We start from the raw sequence: 19,628 nt of genomic DNA on the forward strand, positions 1-19,628 counted from the left end.
CCTAGTTGAAATTATTAGTTTGAAAAATTGCTATCTACACATAGTAATAATACTATTTAAGAACATGCGTCTTATTAAATTAAAAATTATACAGTTTTCAAGATTTAGCACGACACATAATAGCTAATAAGAATGGCTGCCTATAAACATCATATAAAAAAATAATAATATAATTATTACATTCAAAATAATTTCTCACAATAGCAAATTTCGTCGATAAATAAAATGTATAACTATTTACATAAACGCTTTAATACGAGTAAAAGTTTGTGTCATAAATGAATGGTTTAGTATAATTGTAACTAATAGTAGTTGATGTATTGTTTGAACCTATATAGAAAACAGATATTATTTCAAATTCAAACAAACAACAAGCCATCCAGTTTGAAACGTCACATTTCATATATAATTTAAGCTAGAATGACAAAAATCCATATTCTTTAAAATCTCCAAGGTATCTTAAACATAAACGCGATTCTAAGAAATTGCAGTTTACAATTCGAACGTTTTTGGTTAAACAAAACCATTGGTTTTTAACACAACCATTAATTGTAAAAAATAACTCATCGGTTGACGGTAATTATTACATTTTATATTATTTTTCACGTATTATTATTATTATTATTATTATTATTTTTTTTTTATTGATCAAAAGGACATCGGCGACAACGGCCATTAGTCTTAAACTTTACATTATTGATTACATTTTTTTTATTATTATTATTGTTTCACATTTTATTATGTATAGTTATAATACTATAATACATCATTCAATTGTCAACAATTTTCGGGGTGGAACTCAATAGTGCTATCGTCAATGAAAAATGGACTTATACACTAAATCTAACACATATATTATATTTTCAATTTTGCTCGTGACGAAACAATATGGTTTTTTATAAGGCCTAACCACAATACTGAATACTTTATTGCCTATCCATATCTTAAAAGGAGTTTTAATTATTTAATTAATATTGAACAATTTATTTTTTGAATATAATTCAAGATTCAAGATGAATAAAAAATAATTATGATTATAGAGATTATATTATAAAATATTAATTTTTATATTTATTATTAATTAAATTTAAACAATAGGTATTAAATTATTGAATAGCTAAATTCATATTATGCATATTGTGTAGTATGTATCCACCTAATTTCAACCAAAATGTTATGATTTATAACTCATTATAACTATTATTCATCAGAGAATAAAATAGAGAATTATAAAAATTATGCAATTGAAGATTTAACTTCTGAGTCATTCAGATATAATTAGAACGGGTACGTTAAAATATTGTTAAAAAAAGGGTGTTTAATCTTCTCGTGCGTCATCTAATTTAATAAATGTTAATCATACATGAAATAAGAAAAATATTTTTAAAAAAACATAACAAAATTAAACATTTTAAAATTAACTATTTAGTGAAGACTATTGAAAAAAATTCTATAAACAAACTAATTTTGAAAAATACTGTAGCAGGTACTGTTAATGTAAAACAACGTATCATTTAATCGTCCCTTCTTTAGAAGAAAAAATTTACACACGCTGAATATACATACTAAAATAGATATTTGTACTTGAACCCAATTACACAGAGCACATAAGGAAACTTTTTTTTAAATATTTTAACATTGATTTAATATATGTATATTACGTAAATAATTTTACCTAATCACTTTAATATTATTATGAATAGTTAAACAATATGCAGCACGAAAAATAAAAATCATCTTGGTCGCAAAAAGAGACGGAAGGGTCAACCCAATTCAGTTAATTCTGGCAGTTACAGAGAAGTATAAAAACAATTTATAATATAGCTAATATAATATATTACCTATTGCATAAATGTGATATTCAAAAAAAAAAATATCGAAACCTATATAATAAAGAAACGTATATAGTTTGTCTAAAGCATTACTTATAATGCATAAAAACCAATGTATATAAATTATTATTTGGAACTATTTTAATCAAAATTTTCTTTTATAATAAATTAACGATTTATGAATATTTTAATCGTACCATTCAATTAAATTGCCGAGCTTTGTTTCGGCCTAAATGATATTAATTTGATATAATAACAAATTTTAATAGTTTTGGTAGTAAATACAGATTCAAAGATACTGGTCTCAAAAATTACAAACCGCACTTGGACTAAATTAAAATTAAAACATATTCCAAAACTTCAAGGACCACAGTAGTAATTTTTTTTTACTAAATTATATATTTATTCTTCAACACATTTTTTACCTATAATAGAAAATTACTGCAAAACTTCGTTATAAATAAGGACATCTTATGAGTCTCTCTATTATGAAAATCAGTTATGACATCAAACGATTCTCCGTTACAAGGAGGTTTTATCGTTCATTATACGTAAGCCGTAATTATATTTTTTTTCCAAAACTTGTCTGGCGTGTGAACGAAGCTTAACCAAATTTGTGTAGCTGAAGAATATCTCGTATTTCGACACAAATGATAAATAAAATAAAATATATAGAAGTAGCGAATTTGAAAACGTTCAGCAAGTACCGTACTTATTACTATAACACGTATTAAGTTAAACAAAGTTTGTAGTAAAAACTAAAATATAATTACCTTGTTAATAACCTTGTTCTCATGTTTGGCTCGGCGCTGATACTTAAAGTTGTTTGCATGTGTCAAAATTGGTTAAATTAAGAAATAATTTAAAACTGGTAATAAATAATATATAAAAACAAATATTTGCCCGTATAGGATAAAAAGTGCATATAATATGTTATATTATCTATAGCAGGGATGGCAAATCCATGGTACCCATGCTGGAGGTGGCACGTGAAATGACATTTGAGCGCATCAAAAAATTAAAATATATAATGTATAATATTTTTCAATGGTATACTCGAAAAACTAAGAGGTAATTTTTGGCACGTAGCGTTCAAATAATTTGTCACTCCTGACCTATAAGGATCCCCTATTAATATTTTTATAAAGCCACATTAAAAATCTTGAAACTTTTCACGGGCCACCGATTTTGCGGAATTCTTTAAATACTAATAAACAAATATGATAATTTCAAAAACAATTAATATAAACGGTTTTTACTTTATTTGATGGCTAAATAATATTAAACAGTTGGTGTTATCATTTGAACATTTGACAAATATAAATGTTTTGCTTAGCAACCGAATTGTTTAGTTTTAACAGCAAATCATAATATTATATATTATTGTATACAAAAATAATTATTATTATTGCATGTATTTAAAAATATACTCTTGCTACAGCATAATTGTTATAATTAGTAATTACTTTTCATTACGATTGAAAAATAAAGATGGTCAAGACAAAAGCTATACAAGTTTTCTGCCGACTTAAGCCATTAGTTATTAAAAATGGAAAACTTGTTGAGGTATGCTAATATTGTAACTTTTTATTATGTATAATATCTAATCCGTATTTTTAAATTCGCAGTATGAAATCAAAAATGAAAAAAAACCAGATATTTTGTGTTTTATGCACAAAAAAAAGGAAGAATTTAGGTAAAATTATATATCACATAATATTATAATAGAGTCTTTCAATCCACGGCCCAACCTATTTCATTTATATTTGAGGACCATGATCATATTTATTTTGTTACTAGTTTTTTTTTTTTTAAATGCAATATAAGTAATATAATGTTATTTCTTAATTTACGCTAAGAATTATATGGGACATATACCTAGTAAAATAGTTGAAGGCCTCTGGTACAACGTATAAAATAGACTATAATTATTTTATTTTAATTATATTATTTATTTTAAATTAGATTTGAAAAAGTATTCGATGAAAATACAACACAGAGTTCAATTTTCAAACACGTAGCCGTTCCAATACTAGACAAGTAAATAATTATTTTTCTATGTAATTCTATTATAGACATTAGGCTGCAGCTGTCCATATCTAGGGGAAATCAAGGATGTATAAACTATATATTCTATCAGCGAGTAAGCACACTGATTCTGTTAATCCCCCGACCCTCGCGTCATCCGGCTATTGGAACCGTTTCCCTTATGGTGGGACGTTGATAATATTGTTTTTATATCTATTCTGAGTGTTGACCACGTGAGGAAACCAGTTTTTGTCAGCGCAAGATGTGTTCTCTAGCTGAACAGAGTATATTCTTGAGAGGATGAAGTTCTTCTAAAAGTTTCATGTACCAGTCTTATACCCCACTCCAACCCGACCTTAAGTTAATAAAATGCCTGAATAGATACTAATAAGCGTCGTAATAATATTATAAAATTTCTTTTCAATAACTAGGAACGTTTTAAATTTAAGAGAACGCCTTGCGGGACACTATAAAGCAAGCAGGCGCTTTTTCCACCTTACAAACGTATAACGCAGTAAATTGTACGTTATGAATAGTATTTTTAACTCTGTTTTGTTTAATTTAAGAGCGAAATTACCATTTCAAGCTTAGAAATAAAAATATTTCTAGTCGATGACATGTTATTTTAATTTTAAAGCAAGTTATAAGCATTTCAAAATAGTAAATTGTTTGTACATTCAAATGTTCATAACTGTCTTTAAAATCGAAGTTTTAATAGACATAAATTATTAAAAGATAATATTATTACTTATCAGCTTGGTAAAAGGCCTATTCATTCTAAAATTAAACATAATATTTTTTAAAGGAAATCAGTGCATAAATTATTGTATTTCCTCTCAAAATCAGCGCAGCATAGTAAATGTATGTTTAGCAAAATCAAAACTGTTTTTTTAATTTTAATATTAGAGTTAATTCATTTATAATCAAACTTTGAGCTAAGAATATAATTTGTGTCTCTACGTTGGCTTTTTTGTGATATTTTAATTGTAAGTACGCACAATTTGCTAGGTATGTTATGAGTTTCTAAGACAGAGATTAACACTGAAGTATTAACTACTAAAAAATGAATTATAATTTACTGATTTTTTATTAAATTTAGAATATTAAAAATGTATCTATATACTTACATAACTAAATTCAATACAATAGAATTGATAACTGATGAAAATTTGTTATTTTAGGTTTTTGTCTGGAGTGAACGGCACGATATTTACATATGGGCAGGTGATGATTAATTTTTTTTTTTAAATATAATTTTCATCAACACATAATTATTATTAATCGGTTTAATTTTTGTAGACTGGAAGTGGTAAAACACATACCATGTATGGAACACAATTAGACAAAGGAATTATCCCTCGGTCTTTCGAATATATATTCGAAAATTCAAGCATTAAATATACAGAAGGTAATTAGTAAATTGTATTTAAATATTTTTTTTAAAGATTTTAACCATTTTGAAAAAAAACAATTTAGGATTAGAAATATCGATATCATATATTGAAATTTACAATGATATAGTATATGATTTGTTACCATCTAAAAATACACGCGATAAAAATGCGGAACTAAAGTAAGTTTTTCAATTAAGAAACAGTAAAAATAAATATTATTAAAAATAATTAATTTAATTAAAGAAACATAAAATGATTTTTTATAAATACATTTGATATAATTTAGAAAAATTGTGAATTTCACTGTAAATAAAAAAGGAAAAGTTGAATTCAAGAACCTAAATGTATTTAAAATAAAAAATATGGCGGAAGCTCTTCAATTATTGCGACACGGTAATGCAAAGAGAAAAGTATCTTCCACCTGTATGAATATTATGTCCAGCCGGTCGCATTGTATTTGCAGAATCACATATGCTATAACAAACAATTTATCCAAATTGAATACAATTGTACTTAATTTGGTTGATTTAGCAGGGTAAGTATATTTTAGATTATGAACGAAGCGTCAAATATATTGATTTTTCAACTATGGGTATTTTTTTTTAGTTCTGAATGTATTTCGAAATCGATTAATGACAAAAAAACGTTGTCTGAGTCTCGTTACATAAATGTATCACTATTCCATCTACACCAAGTGATGAATTCCTTGAGAAACCCCATCCATCATGCACACGTGCCTTATCGCAACTCTTCAATTACTAGATTACTTAAAGGTTCATTAGGATTTAAATGTGCCACCGCAATGATAACTACGGTAGTACTTAGTCAACAAAATATCGTGGTAAGTATATTTAATAAGACTTACCAAATGTCTGATAAATCAATAATAATCACTGAGTAACAATTTCAGGAATCAATATCTACGTGTAAATATGCTGGACACGTTTCTGGCGTAAAACACATCATTTCTATGGAACCCATAAGAAAACAAGTAAAGGTGAAATCGCCAGAAAAAAACAAAGTAAATTGTGAAATACGTATATTTATATTAAGTGCCTACACATAAATATGAAATATTTAAGATTCTGAACACAGTAATTATGTATTGGTTTTATAATATATATTTTTTTGTGTCTGTCATCACGTTTTGAAGTAGAAATAATGCTTTGATTAAAATTCATCTAGTTGGCACATAGGAGGGTCATAAATTTCCAGTAGATTTCAAAAGTTTCAGGAAAATCCTTAAAAAGTAACAAATAAACGGGAATTTTTATGCATAATTAGTTTTCGATAAAATCAATTTTTCTATATTGCTGTAACTCAAAAATGAATCATATAAATACTTGAAATTTTCACCAAATGTTTATATTAGCATTATATATTTAGGATTAAATTTTTAAAACATTTTGAATTTTTTTAAAGCTATCTATAAACATTGAAATTTTTGAATTTTTTAAATTTTTGTTTTAGAATGTCTCTAAAAAAATTTGGCTTTCCAAAACATTCATTAAAATTACAAGGTTTGTACTTATCGTAGTAAAAAAAAAATCAAAAATTGCTTGTCAACATTTTGGTTTAGGTATAAGCAATTAAAGTTCAAATTTTTACGAAATATGTCAAAATCGCGAAATTTGCATGGAATTACATATATGAAGTTGAAAATTCATAAAATTGTTGTAATTTATACCTAAGGTTATAAACCCAACACAAGGTTCTCCATAACTTTTTTTTCAAATAACTGTAAAAAAAAACTCGTCCGAAATTTAAAAATTAATTACTTGTATCAAAATATATATGTATATTATATTATAATTAAAATATAAATTATATTGTAATATATCTTAGACTGACAAATCATCTCTGTTCAGAATCTTTTTTCGTGTACAAATGTACAATGTTACTTGGTGTTGCATTCAAATTTAATACATCCATTAAAGTAACCTATTCTCCATATCTACTATACAGCAGCGAGCGATACCCACTTGCCCACATTTTTTAGATAACTCCAAAACTTTTCTAACCTATTACTTATCATTAAGGCATATAGCTGATTACTTGAATTTTTCAAATTAATTTATGTAGTAAAAATAGATATTATTATTTATTTAGGATACAAAATATAACTTTAATTCTTACAATGCATTTCTAACGTAAATTCTAAATAAAGATGATATTTTAAAATATACAGTATTTCTACAGCTACAAAACAAACTTCCTTTATGTCTGTATAGAAAATTAAACACATAATTTCTTTAAATTTTAATCCATTATACTGTACAATATAAGCGATTAAACTTTCAGAGTAAAAAACTATACTTATACTAAACTACTACACTTATACTTTGTTTCAAAAGAGATAGGATATATGGCAATGGATACGTGACAATACAACTACCTATAACCTAGTAATTTTTGAAAAAAAACCATATTCGACTAAGGTATTATCTACCTATGCACTTATGCTAAAAAATATAATAATGTAATCATTTTTTACTAACGAAATAATTAAGGTACATGATATTATAATAAATACAGTTACAAAATAATTAGTTGTATGATTTTTAGGTCAGCGGTAATGAATACCAATGTGAATCGAACTTACAGATTAACCTATCCAAAATGTGTATCAGCATGCTGGCCGATTTGATGGGACTGCGTGTTATGGAGTCTGAAGATGGAATTAGTCATATCCTAAAAATGGCCAAAGTGCGTTTTAAATTAATTTTTTTATATTTTATGTATTTAAATAATTCCACTTTCAAATAAATTTGTATTCATATAATTATATAGATAAATTATCCCAACCCTGCAGATGATATTATAATGTTTACATCGACAGTAGTTTGCGTGCAAATATTGTGTCTACAATCTGTATAAAATATATAATATTATATATTAAATGTATTTTCTTACCTAAAATACGTATTTTGTTTAATTTGAACTCGTTCTGGGCGTTCTGGCATTAATAAAAATGATATTTAAACTTTATTAAAGTAAATTATTTGTGTAAACAATAACGTTAAATAATTTATGATTTGAGGTCCAAATAATAGACACTCGTATACCAAGAGCGGTAGATTAATAATAATAATAATGTGTGGGATATTTAGGATGACTTAATTGATGGTAACGTAGAACGTGTCACTTGTGATGATGAACATGTACAGGATTGTCTTACAACTTATATGGACAAAAGTATTCAAGTGAGGATTGACGATGAATCTAGTGATAGTGAGATGACCAAGGTGAATTTTAAATTAGTTCTTTAATATTACACTTATTAAATTATTTTGTTAAATAATATTAAATACAAATATGATCTGCTTTTGAGGGATAATAGTTGTTTAGTTATAATAAATAATGTGTGTGGTCTTTAGGTCAACGGTTATACCGAGCAACTAAAACTGAATAATGTTGTTGTTGGCGCCCCGGTCGCTGTGATGGAGCCAGGTCTTATGGAGTCTGGCGATGGAAATTGCGATAGCCAGAAGATAATCAATGTGAATTTTAAATTAGTACTTAAATATTATACGTATTTTATAAATTATTAATGTATGATTTTGGATACAAATGACATGCTGTTGAAGAAATAAAATTAGCTTAGGTTAGTTGAAATAATAATAATAATAATTAATGTGTGTTCTTTAGATTAACTGTTCTGACAGTCTACTAGAACTGAATAATCATGTCAACTGCGTCCCGATGGCCGATTTGATGGATACACGTCTTATGGAGCCTGGCGATGGATCTGGTGATAACCAGAAGATAACCAATGTGAATTTTAAATTCATTAATTAATAATATTGCTAATATCTTATCTGTTTACATTATTTTATTTTTATTTTTTTGAGTAATCAATTTGTAAATAGTAAATACATTGAAAAAAAACATATATTATAATGAATTAATCAATCAATTTTCTTCAATTTTATTGAACCAATAAATTTAAATTGTTATAATCGTGCGAGATGCCATTATTAAGAGACTTATAATAATAATTAATATTATTGGGGTTGCTAGGTCAAATTAATCGATGATAACTTGGTGCATACCGTTGGTGATAACAAACATGGTAAGGATTGTGAAACCCAGACCGTGGTCGTTAGGAGTAACGCCTCGACGGTCGGCGTCATGACAGATATGAAATCTGATGATATAACTAGTAATTATTACCAAATTATCAAAGTGGTAACAATAGATAATAATATGATAATATTTCATGGTATTACAGATAATAGTAGACACTGCAGATTTGAAGTGAGGTCTGTTTACCGCAATTGTGTTTTACTATTTTTAATTATAGCGGTAATATATATAAAGATGTTGAAAAATGAATTGGAATTGAATGCCGTGAGATTACATAGGTAAATATAATTGAGTGGTCAATAGTAATTGAATGATTTAATAACAATAATTATTAAGATCATAACATTTCGTTTTTTCTAATAACTCATAAAAGTATAACAGTATTGTAGTAAGGATCGAATTTATAAAAAAATATGTTTTTTATAAAGCCCACCATTACGTACCCACTCATAAAATAATTAGGTAGCAAATTAGACAAATTACAAGTATATTTTAAGTTTTTCAAATAATTATTAAGTTTTATATAAATCGTCAAACTAAATATTTTTTGTGTGTGATTAAATAGTCGTAAACACAGTTGTTTAATTTTGATGGAATGTTTATGGTGATTTTAACGTCTTATAATAAATTCATTATTTTAGAAAATCGAATATTATATTTTGTAGAACGCGTCATTGTGTATATTTTTGTCACACATAATTATAGCATATGATATGTATTATTACATCCATGTAGATCATTCGGCATACTTACATTGTTTTTTCGTGAAAAAAAAAGTTAAATAAATAAATTAAAAATATATATTTTAAATCATAATTAATTTTATAGTGTCATTGAAAACCTTCTAAAGTGTGAAAAATCCGGATTGTGCACGACAACTATTGCGCCTGATTGGTTACCAACTCGTCAGAATCCAGTGGATCCATCAACAGGTTACGGGAATCGTCGGTGCCACTGTTACAATTGTATACATCATTCAGACTTATATTCTAAAACGGTACGACAAAAAAAATATTCAGATACGTACAACAATAATAATTAATAAACATTTTCAACTAATGAAATACAAAATATATTGTATAGTACAGTAAAACACAATGATTCAAACATAATATAATCTTATATACAGCTGAATTTTGTTTGGTCGTGTTTATCTGACAAAAGCATATCGTCGTAATAATTAATATTTGTAATTTGTATGGTGTTTTAGATCGATGACGGAGATGCAAATGACTTTGAAACTGTAAATCAGGATTCCAAGCAGAAATTTTCAAAATGGAATACCCAATACATCATCTATATCGTTGTTGTAATTTTAATAATTGCAATGTTACATTATAAACGGTTCTATTTGACTAGGATAACGGATTTGGATCCTGAAAACGCAAACAACGACAAGTAAATATTATGATATTATAAATAGATCGATATTTGAAATTCCTCTCAAATAAAAATTAATGCTCTTTATGTTTATTCAAATACGCTAATAGATTCAATAATATAACACATCTATAGATTAAAAATTATTTTAATAAATTTAACACAGCACTTATTATTATTCATCTCTATATTTGTTATTATCATGAAGTTGATCTTCCAATCATAATAAAGATCATTACAATGAATATCATGCAGTGTCTGAATTTTCACTTTTCTGATATTTCATAAATTGAGCTAGTATTGTTCAACTCGTAATTTTTGAGGTATAAAATTTATTTAGCGTTTTTCAAAGTCAATGAGTTATTTTTCTAAATTTTTAATAATTTTAATTTTTATGCAAACCATCAAACTATAATTAATGGTTTTTATATGTGATTTATGCAATTGGTATAAACATGAATTTTTAATTTAAATAGATGATCCACGTCCATTTTAAAATTGTAGATAATAAATTATTTTGAAAAAAAAAGAATGATTATAATAAACCATTTTAATATAAAATCATAATGTAATATATTATTGCAATAAGATTGCATTAATGAAAATAATTAGATATTATTAGATCGCTACAGCAATACTAAGTCAGTAAAAGCAAAAAATAAGATGATTATTCAATTAATATGATTTTATAGAACCATTACACAAATGTCAACGTCGTTAAAAACAGTATCCAGTACTCCGGAAAATACTGCACTATTGCAGTTACTAGCTCATCAAGTAACTATAAGTCAGTGCACAGACGAGAAACCTGGAAATCATTGTGTTTTAAAAGTAAAGCAATAATTAAATCTTAAAAAATAGGAATAGAATAATTAGAATTAGCTACCTAGGTAAATAATAACTAATAAGTAATGAAGCAAATATGTTATTATATTTTGTAATTTAAAATTACCTACTATTAAAATTTAGTGATTCCAAGTTATGTACTCACATTGAATTTGGTTCGGTTGTGTTTAACTGACGCAATTTAACAATCGTATTTTAATATAATACTTTATTTGCGTGGTGAATAGGTTGACGACAATGGCGAAAACATACTTCATGTGCCAACTCGTCAAGTTACTGTGAATGAAATACCAACAAAATACAGTAGAAGAACAACAAAATTTATCAGTGTTGGATATGGAATTTGGCGACGGTAAGCGACCATTATTTTTTTAATATTCTCATATTTTTTTAAATTTTAAACGTTTTAAACATAAATTTAACAAGATATGAAAAAAATATTATTAATTATCTACTTAAAATGTCTACAAATGTTACTTTCATTGATAAATTACTTTTAAACGTCAGTTTTACACTTTTCTAATACTGTCTTCCTCCACTAAATATGACTTGTATAAATTAATTAAATATTTTACAATCTTTATTATTTGTGTGTTATACAATAACACTTATCCAATATTCTATAAACTAAATCCATTTATATTCTTCACATTAAATAATTTATATATATTTTGAAAATATCAAGGCATGTGTTATCGATAATTTTGAAATAACCGATGAACGTATAACGTTTTATTGTATTAGCACAAACACATAATTCACTATATACCTATCAATATAATATTGCATAAACAATAAACATAAAAGGTAGCGTGTAATTTTTTAATTTATTTAACTTTGTAGTTGTTTTATACATACGCCAACGTCCATAAGAACAGAATCTAGTACGGAGGCTATTGTACCCGTACAGTTATCATCTAATCATGAAACTGTGAGTCAGTGCTCGGAAGAAAAACTTCCGGACTGTTGCATTTCAACGGTAAACCAGTAATTCATATTTATCACAGCATCTCAGCATACAGAAGTTTGACTCTCCTTTTTTAAATATAAATTTAAGAATAAAATACTTAGCATTATAATCGTAAATATATTTTATTACATTAATTACTAAATTAAACAGAATGATTCTGTAATTCAATAACCAACTAACAATAATATTATCTTGGAAGTAATTCAAATTTTTTTTTACACTGAATGAACATTTTTAAGATTATAATGGTAAATATCTTATTAAAAACTTAATATTATATAAATATGATGTCCTACCACTCACGCCCTCCTAACACACAATTGAAAAATATCTATAATACTACTTATGAGAAAATATAGGTATAATAATATATTAGTTATCATCTGTAAGTAAAAATATCTTAATATTTACGAAAATCATGAAAATATAATACAATTTTTAAACAAATATATAAAAAAAAATATACATCATAACCTTATTAAAATCATGCATAAACATTAAAAATATCAATAAATTCAATGAAAAAACAAGTATAAATACTTTTAAAAGATTCATATAAAAATATTTTAAATAAAATGATCAATTAGTCTGGATAGCTTATCATCTTACCAATTGAAGCATATTTTTTTGCTTAGATTGTTTGAATCTCATGGTTGAATGATCTGAAGGATACATTATCATTAGTATACCTTTAAAAGTTGTCGGCTTTCTAGTCATCAGCAAGAAGATAATTTATATAATCTTTGAAAGTCATGTTATTTCGGATACCTTTTGTCTTTATTAACAAACCTCCATAGATCCAATTAAACACAAATACATACATCTACCGACTACGTAGAAAAATCTGGTCATTAATAAATTGAAAAAGTTAATGTTAAATTCAATATTTAATAATTTTAAAATAACTGGTTATATATTTTTCTACTTATTCAGTAACTCATGAGTTAATTAATTTTATTGTCACGTTAAGCCCGTTAAGGTAATTTTTCCTAAAACTATATATTTAAAATAATATATTCTATTTTGTAAAAATAAATTTCAGATAAATAATAATTGAATTATCAAATACTACTTATAGATAACTATTTACTTAGTGTCCTATACACGTTTGTATACTCATTAATCTACACGATTAATTAGTATTTTTATTTCGTTTATATTTTATTATTCGTTCATAGAATTATAATTGATTTTAATAATATTTGATATTATAATATTTGTAGTTAATTAATTATATTCCAATGTACACAAGTATAATTTAGTACAGCCGTGAACCATTAGGTAAAAAAATACATTTTTTTTTTTATCAAAGCAAAACAATAATATTTTCAATCTGTTTTAAAAATTTCTGTAAAATTAAGTAATTTATTAAATAGTTACTTTGTTATAAGAAATGTTAAGTACAAATTGAATATATCATTGTTTGCTGTAATAATAATAAAAAATGTATTTGTTTATCTAATTATCCAAGATAATTATCATAAAATATTTTTACAATGACACAGTCACCCCATTATATAATACTATATTTTATATATTATCTGTGAGTTTCCCTATAACTTTTCTGTGAATAGTATATTCAGAGAATATGCAATATTATAACCATTTTCATAAATTTATATTAAAAATGTTTTATATTTACAAATAATATTTGATAATCCGATTGTTATTTATTTTAAATTTATTTTTAAATAATATAATTTATCATTTTAAATATATGGTTTCAGGAAAAAATTTTCTTAAGAGGACGCCACACTCGCATGTGTTGTCTTCGTCGTACAAGTGCGTAGCATAACAAATTTTACGCTCAGCAAATCTAGTTTATCTCCTTCAATTTAAAATTTAGAGTGAATTGGCCTATTATAAAAATTAAAGGCAAGATTATTACCGAGAGTATCTCATGGGCTTTTTATTATATTTTAATTTTAAACCGAGTTATGAGTATTTTTAAATCTAAAAAATAAGTATTATGTTATGTAACTTGAATATTGAATTTAACTTTAACTTTTTTAACTTATTAATGCCCAGCTTTTTACACATAATCAGTTTTCGACAAAATAGATTTTTCTATTTTGCTGGAACTCAAAAATGAATTATAAGGTGTTCGAAATTTAGTGCCTAGTTAAAAATAACATGGCTTTCAAAGATTATATAAATTATCTTCTCGTTGGTGACGAGAAAGCTGATCACTTTGAAAGGTATACCAGTGATAGTGTACTTTTCAGATCATACAACCATTGAGAGACGAACAATCTAAGCAAAAAATTATGGTATCCAGACTAATTTAGACAAAATAAAGTACTTGTTTTTTATTGAATTTATTAATATTTTTAATGTTTATGCATTAAATTTTTTTTTTTTTTTTATAGATATTCGTCTAAATTTTATTATTTTTCCTGATTTTTGTGAATATTATGATATTTTTACCAACTGATGATAACTATTTTCCTTATAGGACTATACAACTAAAAAATTCTAATTTTTTTTTATAGATATTCGTCTAAATTTTATTATTTTTGCTGATTTTTGTGAATATTAAGATATTTTTACCAACTGATGATAACTATTTTCCTTATAGGACTATACAACTAAAAAATCCTAATTTTTTTTATTGTGTGAAAATGTAGTTCTTAAAAAAAGAAAAATTTTGGTGGTATAAAGCTTTTTGTCGGACAATTGCTTCGGTGTTTATTTATAAGTCGCGTAAAACACGTGACGTCATAAAATCACACCGTCCGCCGAGCCGTATCTAAAATACACGCGTTGTAGTTATTTCGCTCGATTAAAATAACTATAAAGAAAAATTTATTTAAGGCATAAGTTACTAAAATACATTTATAAAAAGGATATAAATTTCTTTAGATGATCATATTATTTTTACAGTATTAAAAGTTGTTTCAAGGTAGTTTACAGAAAGACAAAAAATTAAAATATAAAAAATACCAAATATATTATATTAAATAATATTATACACTTTTAATTAAAGTTTAAACAAGTGTTATTATAATATTTATAGTTTAAGAATTAGAATAAATATGCATAAAAAACCTCACAGTAAAATATATTAATTCAAACAAAAATAAATAGGTATATTATACGTAATTAAATTATTATAATATATAATAAAATAATAGCTAATTTAGCTAATTAAATTATATTTTTAGGTAAATATTTAATATCTCTTTGATTTTAATTCTTCATAAGGAAGTTGAAGTGTTGGATAAATTTGATAAAAATTTTTGGGATGTTAGTATTACATTATCTTTGTACATCAAATTGCTGTGGTAAAATTTCTTTTTCAGCTTCTTCGATAATTTTTGTCATTATACCATGTTTCCAGTTATTTTATTCTTTATTGTGTTTGTTTTATACTATAGTATATATATAGGGAATAGAGTTGTTATTCCACCATGTGTAGTCAAAAAAAATCGTGAACGTTATCCTAAGGACTAAGGAGAACGGATTATATGTTGGTTTTCAAAACGCGTATAATTCGTGTAATCTATTACTTAATACAATCCATTAAACATTTAACATTATAAATTATAATTAATAATATACTATATAAAAACATAATATCAAATATGTAAGTTGTAGTATAACCTACTATATACTTACCTGTATTCAATTTTATGAACCTACCTTATTTGAATTAGTACCTATGTATATTTTATTTTAGGTTTGTTTTACATATTTATTTTAGTTCTTAAACTATAAATTATAAATTATAGTAACACATTTGTTTGAGCTTTAATCAAAAGTGTATAATATTATTTAATATAATATATTTGCTATTTTTATATTTTAATTTTTTGTCTGTCTTGTAAACTACCCTGAAACAAATTTTAATACTGTAAAAATAATATGATCATCTAAAGAAATTTATAACTTTTTTATAAATGTACTTTAGTAACTTATACCTTATATCAATTTTTCTCTATAGTTATTTTAATCGAGCGAAATAACTACAACGCGTGTATTTTAGATACGGCCCGGCGGACGGTGTGATTTTATGACATCACGTGTTTTACGCGACTTATAAATAAACACTGAAGCAATTGTCCGACAAAAATTTTTATACCACCAAAATTTTTTTTTTTTTTAAGCACTACATTTTCATACAATAAAAAAAATTAGGATTTTTTTAGTTGTATAGTCCTTTAACTAGTTACAGACTTCATAGAAATAACTTAGCTTTTTTCAGTTGATTTCAAAAATAATCAAACAATACGTCAAGTTTAAATCATGTTTCTATGCAGATCTACTGTACTTATAGAACTAATAAATAAAATCACTACAAAAAATTTATTAAATTAACAATTTTTAACTATAAGGAAAAATTAAGTGGTATGGAGTTAAACTTGTCTATGTTTTAAAAATCTAATGTCTAGATAGCTTTTTCGAGTTCCATCTTAACCAACTAGATCTTCAAATTGAAAAACGACTAACGGAGTCGAAGGTGAATATCGGAATATTAAGATAAAATCAAAATATTACACGTTCAATCGTTTATTTTTAGGTCTCACTAATAACTAATAAGTAATATAAGTACGATAAACATCATGTTATCGGTCAACGCCGATGGTTGGAATATAATAATATATTACTGTGCGCTTAGTAATTTAGTTCATTCGTGACAGCCGATTATCGATCATACGTCGTTTGCCATTTTTCTAAGTTTTACTAATTTATAAATCGGTTAATTTTTGTACAAAAATATGTTATATATTATATATTATACAATATTACTGCTATTAATTATGGCTGATTCTAAAAGGAAATTTAGGCAATATTATAGCACTGATTATTTGAAGTTCGGCTTCATTCCATCATTGCCGGACAAAAACCTGCCAATGTGTCTTTTATGCAACAACGTTTTAAGCAACGACGCTATGAAACCATCTAAGCTGGAAGATCATCTGAAAAGGTGTCATCCTTTAAAAACACGTGAAGATCTAAAATACTTTCAAACACTGAAAAAAAAATTTCAGAAGAGACTTACGATGGATAGTAGGTTTGCTGCCACGTTTAAAAAGGACGACGATGGCTTGCGGGCGTCTTACAATATCTCACTGTTCATAGAAAAATCATGGTAATCCTCATACTATCGGGGAACAGCTATAATTTTGCCAGCCATTGAAGAGGTCTTAAAAACTGTTTTACACAGACCTGCAGCATATTATGATATACTGAAAAAAATTCCTTTAAGCAACAATACAGTTCTCAAAGACGCATTGATGAAATTTGTGAACCTCTGGTGTAAGCTATGAAAAATACCTAGATAAATTTGTAAAAAATTAATTTTAGGGGTCTACGAAAATAGAAAAAAATGTAGGAATTTCTGCTTTAAACCATATATGTTCGAACACGAACACTTTTTTCGTTACAGTTCTAGCTGCGATATACTCCCACACGGAGGCACAAAAAACGCAGACTGTTCGAGTGGTGGTGTAACCCCCCCCCCTCTACCGTCCTGCGCTGGACTGCCTCAGAAAGTACTCGCTAAAGGCTATACCACCGGCTGCTAATAATCTTTTTTTTTTTGTCTTTTCCTGGCAATCGAACTGAACACTACGTCCATCCGTTCGTTTGCCGTTGCGCGCTATGTTGTGTGCCACCTCGTCCGCGCTGTGTTCGGTCAACGCGTAATTTATGTTAAGTCGTCGCCGCTCAATTAATGGCGTCAAATAAGTAATCGTTCTTTTTTGCCTTGTTTTTTTTTTTTTTTTTTGGTATATCATAAATTGATACTAATAATTCACTCGTCCGCGAATTTATTTTTTGACGCGTTACCAACCACGTGTTCATGTTTGAGTTCGTGTTGCTGTCGGCCTTTGCGTTCACCCCGTTCGTGTTTGGTAACTCCTTTGATGTGTTGGAGTTCGCTTGGAGGTGTATAGCGGCGCAAAATAATAATATTTAACTTCAATAATCGTCTAGCGTTACGGTTGTTGTTGTCATGCCGTCGGAAGCTCGTAGTCGAGAGCTTAGTGCGACTGTGACGACGTTCCCCGGATCGAGCACATTAGTCAGTACTGTGGACCTGCAGCATGCCATCGTGACAGTTGCCATTGGAACCAGGTTGTATAATATTAAATTGTAAATTGTAATGTAAATATATATATGTATTACGTCTTATTAGGCGAAAATTGTAACACACGATTTCCACTATTTGTTTAGAACTTTAGAGCATTTAGAGCCTTGTATTTAAAATATTTATTATTTATGTATATTTATATCATCTTATGTGGAGGGCGCCCACCTATAATATTATTATTGTTATTATTGAATGTTTTCATTATATATTTTATGCACATTGCGATATATTTAAATTTGTCATTGTACTTTCCATATATTAGGTATATTATATTGTCTAAGTAACCTTCTCCGTCCACAAAATAAGCGCGAGTCACTGCCTCTAATCACGAATAGAAAAGTAGGCGTGGAGTGGCGAACAATATATTTAAATGATAGTCCTGGTTTTCTATCAAGTTATTCATATAACTCAAGGTCGGAAGTTTTCATATAATTATTATCTAATATGGATCATACATTTTATATTGAATTGTTATTGGTTTTTATTCTTTTCATTAAGTTTTTGTGTTAGATTTAAAAATAAAGCATTATGACTCTTTAAAAATAAACCAATATCTGAAAAATAGTAAATTACCTAAAAAGTCTCTCTTAATTCGTAATGTATATAGTTATTACTTATTAATACTATACACGAATGGATTACAGATATAGAATAATTTTGACTGGATAGTGATATAAAATAAAACATCTTTATTAATTATTATTAAAAAAATTGACTGAATATTTTACACATTAAAAATACTTAGTAAAAATCTCACTAGATGATAAGATTTTTTTTCAATATATAATAACATTATACTTATTACACCTACAAATATTTTACAAAATAAATACACTTTTATCATATTTTAGTCAAATAGGTACTTATTTAATATTATTCGCGGTCTTGGTATCGTTTGTACTTTGTACAGCATTCGAATATGAAAATAATGTATTTCCATTCTTCACTTTAAAATATTATTTTTATACATTTTTATATATATATATAGTAAAAAT

General features: G+C 26.2%; 3 protein-coding genes across 3 annotated transcripts; all 3 read left to right on the plus strand.

Moving 5' to 3' along the window:
* Positions 1-3,381: 3,381 nt before the first annotated feature.
* On the plus strand, positions 3,382-9,056 carry LOC149057279 (kinesin-like protein KLP2). Its single transcript, XM_089223358.1, has 12 exons — positions 3,382-3,398; positions 3,798-3,872; positions 5,042-5,084; positions 5,160-5,252; positions 5,330-5,433; positions 5,541-5,789; positions 5,861-6,095; positions 6,165-6,275; positions 7,820-7,960; positions 8,365-8,499; positions 8,632-8,754; positions 8,903-9,056. The coding sequence occupies exons 1-12, from the start codon at positions 3,382-3,384 to the stop codon at positions 9,050-9,052; spliced, it is 1,476 nt and encodes a 491-aa protein (XP_089079484.1). The 3' UTR covers positions 9,053-9,056.
* Positions 9,057-9,574: 518 nt separating this feature from the next.
* Positions 9,575-12,557, plus strand: LOC149057280 (uncharacterized). Its single transcript, XM_089223360.1, has 6 exons — positions 9,575-9,618; positions 10,169-10,337; positions 10,551-10,738; positions 11,413-11,551; positions 11,794-11,918; positions 12,410-12,557. Exons 1-6 carry the CDS (start codon positions 9,575-9,577, stop codon positions 12,555-12,557), a joined length of 813 nt encoding a protein of 270 aa, XP_089079486.1.
* Positions 12,558-17,296: 4,739 nt separating this feature from the next.
* On the plus strand, positions 17,297-17,632 carry LOC149057281 (protein ZBED11-like). The gene has a single exon (XM_089223361.1). It carries the CDS (start codon positions 17,297-17,299, stop codon positions 17,630-17,632), a length of 336 nt encoding a protein of 111 aa, XP_089079487.1.
* Positions 17,633-19,628: the final 1,996 nt, after the last annotated feature.

This window comes from Diuraphis noxia, unplaced genomic scaffold (genome assembly GCF_037042655.1).
Source record: "Diuraphis noxia isolate RWA-SAM2 unplaced genomic scaffold, SU_Dnox_SAM2 contig0003, whole genome shotgun sequence".
Taxonomy (NCBI): Eukaryota; Metazoa; Arthropoda; class Insecta; order Hemiptera; family Aphididae; genus Diuraphis; species Diuraphis noxia.